The following is a 7,096-nucleotide window of genomic DNA, read 5'->3' as shown; positions in this document are numbered from 1 at the left end:
GTAAAGAAGCATGATGGCTACAGCAGGGAGAATATTGGCACTCAGTTTTTAGACAAGAGGTTCAGTTTGGCCGAGATGATGTTATGGCTGACGCTCCTGGTGACTCCCTGCAGCCCCTCCTGTTTTAAGTACGAATTTTGCAATTGTGAAGCATAAAGATCCTGCTAACAAGCTGCTTAATATCCACTTGCCTGGTAGTCCATGTTTTTTTCTTGAAACTGTAAGAGTTCACCAGTGGTCTTATGCACCCTACCAGTAGCTGGGGTAATTTAGGTCCTGGAAAATACAGAGTAACAGAGTGCAGAATTTTTCTGGAGTGACAGGTAGGACCAAAGTAGCTTTTCATTTTTCTGTAATGCCAGTGTGGTCATCAAATCTCAAAGGCTATTTTTTGTGTTCTGTGGGAACTTGAGCTACTTTAAATAACGCATCTTCAGTCATAATGGTGGGGTTAGTCAGCAGCCAGCCCTCAGAAGTGCTGTAGTTGAGGTATCTCTGTGTAAACATCTGTCTGGAAGGCTGAAGTTAAAGGAAAGAGCGGAGACCTTCATCAGAAAGTGAATCTCCCTCCTTTTTAGCCCGGTCCTAAGTTGGACAGAATGAAGTAGAAGTAGATGGTGTCATCTTCTTCTTGGTCTGTGGAGCAGGGTCTTGTACCTGGGCACTACATGTGGGAAATGCAGCAGAGAATCTTACAAATGGATTTATGCTGTGGGAAGCGACATTGTGGCCCACTGTTGAATACCACAGCGTTTTCTGTGCCCCTTTGTGTAAAAGGGGAAAAGCAAAAGCCAGAAATCCATGAGAAAAATCAAAGAGAGAACTACTCAAAAGATAAGTTCCTTTGAGCTTCTTAATGAAATTCAGTACATGCCTACTTATTTCTAAAGAGGATTGAGAGAGAAAGACATTTGAAAGTTTTATTTGGTCTTACTTGGTGAAATATCTATGTATCTATAACACTATGTACATATGTTGCAAGAAACACAAGCTTTGTAGGAGGTATGTATACCCTAGGTAAAAGAAGAGTATCACAGAGAATGCAGAGGCAAGGTAAGTCCCTATGTCTGCTTAATAAGCATTTATTATTCCCTGTAGTTAACTTCTGAAAAAGGGAGCTGTTGGGATTAATGGCCTTACTGGTGTGTGTGGTCTGGCAATTGCCAGAGTGATACCTGAATCTGAATTTCTCAAGAGTTATAGTTAATGTAATGATTTTAAGATTGCAAGATGACCAGGTTTCTGCAGTGATAGAAGTAATTCGGTTTAATTCAAGTGGACCTTATTTTCATAGTGCTGTGTTTTGTTGTTCAAATGCTCATGTGTGCACATTGTTTAATGGGAAGTGGTTCTACCAGTATCCCATGGACTAACAGTCTGAGGCTGGTAGAGACCATCATGTCTAAAATGCAGCTGGTGCTTCTCAGGGAGTGAACTAACTGTCAAACATCCAAACAAATAGTTTTGCTTGCCAAGCTTTGGCATGAACTATAAAAACAACAGCACTTCCCAGCCTGAAGGAAGACAAAGCAAGCAAATTATTCAAATGAATGACAAAATACACGGTGTATGTAAGCTGGGCTAGACATACAGTAAGGCAAATGGTGCATTGCATATTCAGTCCTTGCTTTGTGAGATGCCCTCTGCAGCACGTGCAAATGCTATCATAGGAAATTAATAATAGCAGTAAGTGGAAATAGCATAAGAGGGCAACTAGGTTATTTTCTTGATTCCATAACCACTAGACGTTTACTGATGTTTGCAGTTAGGGTTTGCATTTAGTGTTGATCTGTTTCAAGGGCTGATATAACTATTTGCATTTGTATAAATGAAATATAGTCACTAGTTATCAATCCCATTGAACTTTTCAGCCTGCAAGGGATATAAAATGGATAATAGACTCTAGGTTTCATGTTTGTATTGATGTTTAATCCTTAAAGTATGTGCAAATGCAAAAGAAAACATTGTACTTGCTAAATGCAAGACCCATTCTAGATCACCCTTACTTTTCCTGCGAGCTACTGAGGTTCCTATACAATTCAGGAAGAACAAATATATTGCCTTTAGACTCCCACTGTGGGCACATCCTACTCAGTGCACATTGTTGCATGTGACTGAGGAGCCTACTACTCAGGTTTTGCTTTCTGTGACAATTTCAGCTCCTTTCTGAGGGGTATCCTCAACCCATATTTTAGTGGGTCATCAGTCATCCTTGCTGAGTTACTTCAGTGCTAAGGCAACCTCTCCCTTGGATGAATTTTCCCTGCTCAGTAAGGTCTAGGAAATTGTCTACAATGACTGCAGTACTATCATAATGTGCCTAAAATACGATCCTCTGTTGCTGTATTTCTCCTACCATCCTGTGATGCCTCGGATCAGAAAAAATAGAAAGGAAAGCAAAAAAAGAGAATGGCTGTGCAGGCAGTCCCCATGTATTGTAATAAGAATAGTTTATAACTTCATAAAAGGATTAATTTAGTAGATTTCCCAGTGCATACATAAATAAGAACTATATTTCTGTTATTTTGTTGTAGAATAATTGCATATGTTTTAAATCTAGAGCCAGTTTTTTATCTGCAGTTTAATTCTAGAATAAATCTGTGGAGTCAGCATTTCTACTGATGTTTAACCTAAATTGGGGATGCAATTGGCCCAGTTTCTCTGGAAATGTGAGGTTTAAGTGGTGTCAGTGCTTTAATCAACAAACTCCGAGCTTTTTGGCAGTTGAAAGTTGAGGGACAAGATTATTGTAGCATAAGAATCTGTCACACAATGTTAAATTCATTCAACTGTAATCCTTTTAATTGCTAGTATTTCCATTAATTGATGTAGAAATTCATCACCCTAACCTGGCTGAGCTCCAAAAGAAAGTGTGGAAACTAATTAAACATGGAGTTTTAAGGTAAAATAGTAAATTGCTCATTAGACCTCTTGAAATTCTGATTTATTACTAACAGAATGAAGTAACACTTGACTTTGCAGGAACTGGGTCATAGCATTCTTTCTTAGCCTGACTGAAGGTGCTGTAGCTTAGACATCAATTAATTGGTCTTCATTTTTTTGCAGCAGTACACTTGTTTGGTTTAACCTGGCAACTACAGCCTGTTGAAGGGCAGCTGTATGAAAATGGAGTTAGCAAAGGAAATAAGGGAACAGAATCCATGGATACTACTTACTCACCAATCGGAGGAAAAGTTTCTGATAAAACTGAAAAGAAAGGTATGTGTGAAGTAGAAGACAGACATTACAAATATTTAAACATTACTACTGTCCAAGCTCTCTAATTGCTACAGTTTGACAGCATTTTGAGTTCAAGTTCTATTTTCTCTAGTATGATTTTAAAGCAGGTATGAAAGCCCGCAAACAAATAGTTTCCTTTAGCAGCACTCTCTGTGAAATTAGCAAAGGACCCAGGCCATTAGGGAGGCAATGTTCAATACTAGAATGATCACTGTTCTTTTGTGAGATAAGGAAGATTAGAGCAATTGGCTTCTCTCTTAAGACAGGGGAGGTGAGACTGTATCCACCTTGTTCCCATTTCTGCAAAGGGCTTGATGCTGTGCCTGTCTTGCAGACCAATGTCACAACGAGGCAAAGTGAAACCCTTTCTACTGGCAGGTCAGGACATTTAGAAGGGAGGGAACCTGAAGGCTTTTAAAGGTATCTCAGTCTTGAAGGCATAAGCTAAAATGCAGCATCCTGTCACATCCTGGCTGAACCAGTCATGGGGAATCAGTTAGCAGGAATCTACTGGCGTTTCCCAAAATGTCTGAGCTGGTCTGGCAGCTGCTGGGGGACAGTCCTCTGTCCACCCTCTGTCCCTGAGTGCCTCCCTGCCTACCCATGCCCACTGCAGGGATTGTCTCATGCATGACCAAGACACATCAGGTCACTACAGCAGCAGAAAATGGCTTCATTTAAAAAATCAGCATAGTTAGGTAAAAATCCAAACCACCTGCCTTGCCCCAGCCAATCCCAGTGTCTCGTGTAGCTCCACAATTCCCCCACAACACAGGCGTGTGGGGCTGTGGCAGCAGGGCACATCCAGCTGTTTCAGAGGTCAGTCTTGGATATAGCTAGGCTCTTGTCCCACTTGCCCCCCTTCACCTTTTGGGGGTAACAAGGATTTTATCTGCTTACAAGGATGATACACTTGGGAAAACACAAGAAAAATCATTTGGGCTTAGTACCAGGCAGTAGTACATTCACAGTCTGTCTGTGGCTAATTTCTGCTGGGTTTATTTCTTTCCGTCACTTAATATATATGAGTGATTTTATTTCCAGTGATCATACAAAATTATCCACTTAGATGTGCTGGGAAGTAGGGTTTGAAAACAGACAACTCCTTTCACTACAGCAGGACACCTCAGAAAGTTGATGCTTTGCTTGTAAACTTGAAACCTCTGCTGTGATTTCACAGGGATAAATAACAACTGTAGATCTTGTTACCTCCCATTTTCCCAACTCAATGCAGCAGCACAGAATGCTTTTCCAGACTTTTAAAGCATGTATTTTGACTAATCTTTTAATGACAATCAAGTTTGCAAACTAGCAAGTCAGATTTCTTTAAGAAGTCATTTTCTAACACACTGACCCACGGCTATGAGTTAACATTTTAATATGTAGTAATGTGATTAAAAACTCAGACATCTATTGATGCTGGTATTTACCAGGGGAGTACAAGGAGTTTGATTGTTTCAGGATCAGTAATAATCAGCACATGGGTACTTGCTTGTGAAGATAATTGGCACCACGCTGTTCAGAGTTTAACTTTCTTGAAACCAAAAGAAACCTGTGATTACGAATCTGTCTTCTGTTTTAGACTTGCAAGGAAAGTGTGCTTAGAAAGAATAGGAAGGAATTAGTAGCAGTTGGTAAGATTGGGAGCTGTACAAGGAATCAAACATAGAAAACTAAATTATGCTTTGTCATAAGAGAAATGTTGTTATGAAGAAATGACCGGAGAAGAACCAAACTCGTGTTACAGCACTGGAATTTTTAAAGCTTATTTTGGACTTTTTCAAGAAAGAGCAAGGAAGTATATGAGGAGTCTGTGAATAGTGTATCTTCAGATGCCTTTTTTGTACAGACAAACACTTGCTTAGTTTAATTAAGGATAGAAACAGGGCTAAATTCAATTTCTATAAAGAAAGCCCAATGAATATGAAAACATGCACTTTGTCCATAGCTGTTACAGCAGCCTTTTCATGCTGTGTGGTTGCCTACAGAAAATGACATTTGAAAGGCAGAGATACAGCAGTCACACACTTGCATTAGCCAGTAGACAATATACATATTTTCATGTTACTATTGTGAACAGCAGTGTACACTTCATTGCTATGTAATGAGATAAAAGTAAATCTGTTGTTTTTAAGGATTGCATAAATTTATTACTAAAGCAAAGGTATTTTCCGCCAAATGAGGAAAAACTCAGAGGTGTATTTTTTGGAGCCTAGCGACACTTAACATGGTGTTCAGAAAAATTTGATAACATCAGTTAATGAAAATACTCCGTGACTAAAAATGTAATGCTTTTTATTTTCAACAAAGAACACAGGCCTTCTCACTTCAACAAACTAAGTGGCAGTTACTGTATTTTGAAGGACCTTGAACACCAACCAATAATGCCATTAACTTCAAAAATTATACTTTATCCTTGACTTTTTTTACTAAGCTCTCTGTCATCTTCTAATTGAATCACATTAATTACCATGTGTCAATATCACCAAAAAGTTCCTTAGTGTTTTACTTAACCCAGGGTAATTGCTTGCAAAGAATCATTAAGATTTAATATCTCTGGGGTACTGGAAATAGGGGAAAAGGTTTCAAATTCACAACAGCCATGCAAGAGCTTGTATGGGTTGAGGTGGGAAGGGATTCACTTTCATTGCCCAACAGAAGGAAATTCAATTCTGTTTTCAAAACTCAACATTCCAGATTTTTTTCCATGAAGCAAACTGAGCAGGAGTAGTCTCACCTTGAACATTGTTAAAACAGCAATTTGGAAACATTTTAACTCATGAACTAAGTAACAAGTGTATTTTTAGAGTATTAGATTACATGTTCTGTGCTCTAAAAATAGATGCTTTTATGCAGTAAGGTGTTAAAAGTCGGCTCCTGGTTCTTGCTGTAGGTTTGTGACACAAAGCAGCCATAAAGCTGTAAGATACAGTACCCTGAGAATTGCTCCTGCCTTGTAAATTAAATCTCTATTCATTAAGAATGCTAAGTACTTCCTACACTAGTTAAAGCCTATGTAAGATCCCACTGAGGATCTTTGTTATTAATACATTCAGGAAAAAGCTGGCCCTAGCTTTGCTATGCTGTTTTCATTTCCAATGGCAATTTATACAATTTCATGTACATTATGTTGTATTAGATATTTATGTGCATTATTGTAAAAGGTGAGGCTCCAGTTGCTTTGATTGCTTGTCTTTATCCTTCACTGTGATACTGGAATGAAATGAAACATAAATGGATGTGGCTGCTGAATTCAGTCTACTTCTTTTGGCTTTTCCTCCAGTGCAGCAAATTTTACTGCCTTTTATCTAGTCGAGAGAAAGAATGGAAATGTGAGTTAGACTTTCACAAAACTTACAATGGAATTAGCCTAGATGGTAGCAGGATGGGGTCTGTGATTTGCAGCATGTCAGGATGCTGATCACACAGGCATTAAAATACAAAAGATAGTGATATGAGCCAGCAAAGCAAGCCAGCTCTAATTTAGTTTGGCAGTGACTTCTTTACGCATTCCATTTCCACTTCTATTTCAGCTCTCTCATACCCATGTGTGAAGTTACATACTGTAGATGTCTGCAGATTTATTGTTAGGCATTATGAAATTATGCCAATTTCCTCTTTAGATTGCCTGTCCCTGTCCTCATGCCCCTGTTAGTCTTCCATGCAGAAAGTCCAAGCCAAAACAGATGTTCTTTGTTTCTCCAGGACTAGATTATCACTACCATAATAAGTTCATTAGGAATAGTGAGTAATAGAAATCTAGGCTTCAGACACGGGCTCCAACCTACCAGGTTTGATGGATTTTCTGCCCTCACTGGTTTCCATTTGTGTAGCTTATGCAATGCCTGTCAGCACG

The 7,096-nt window shown here is 39.0% G+C and overlaps 1 protein-coding gene across 1 annotated transcript in view; it reads left to right on the top strand.

Moving 5' to 3' along the window:
* Positions 1 to 7,096, top strand: part of TENM1 (teneurin transmembrane protein 1) — a 227,434-nt gene that overhangs the window by 93,787 nt on the left and 126,551 nt on the right. The window contains 1 exon segment of the mRNA XM_009997127.1: positions 3,067 to 3,219. Within this exon segment, the coding sequence (XP_009995429.1) occupies positions 3,067 to 3,219 (153 nt within the window).

Source organism: Chaetura pelagica, unplaced genomic scaffold, assembly GCF_000747805.2.
Source record: "Chaetura pelagica isolate M959 unplaced genomic scaffold, ChaPel_1.0 scaffold344, whole genome shotgun sequence".
Classification (NCBI taxonomy): domain Eukaryota; kingdom Metazoa; phylum Chordata; class Aves; order Apodiformes; family Apodidae; genus Chaetura; species Chaetura pelagica.
Note: the sequence above shows the minus strand (reverse complement) of the source record. Positions and strands in the feature narration are given on the sequence as shown.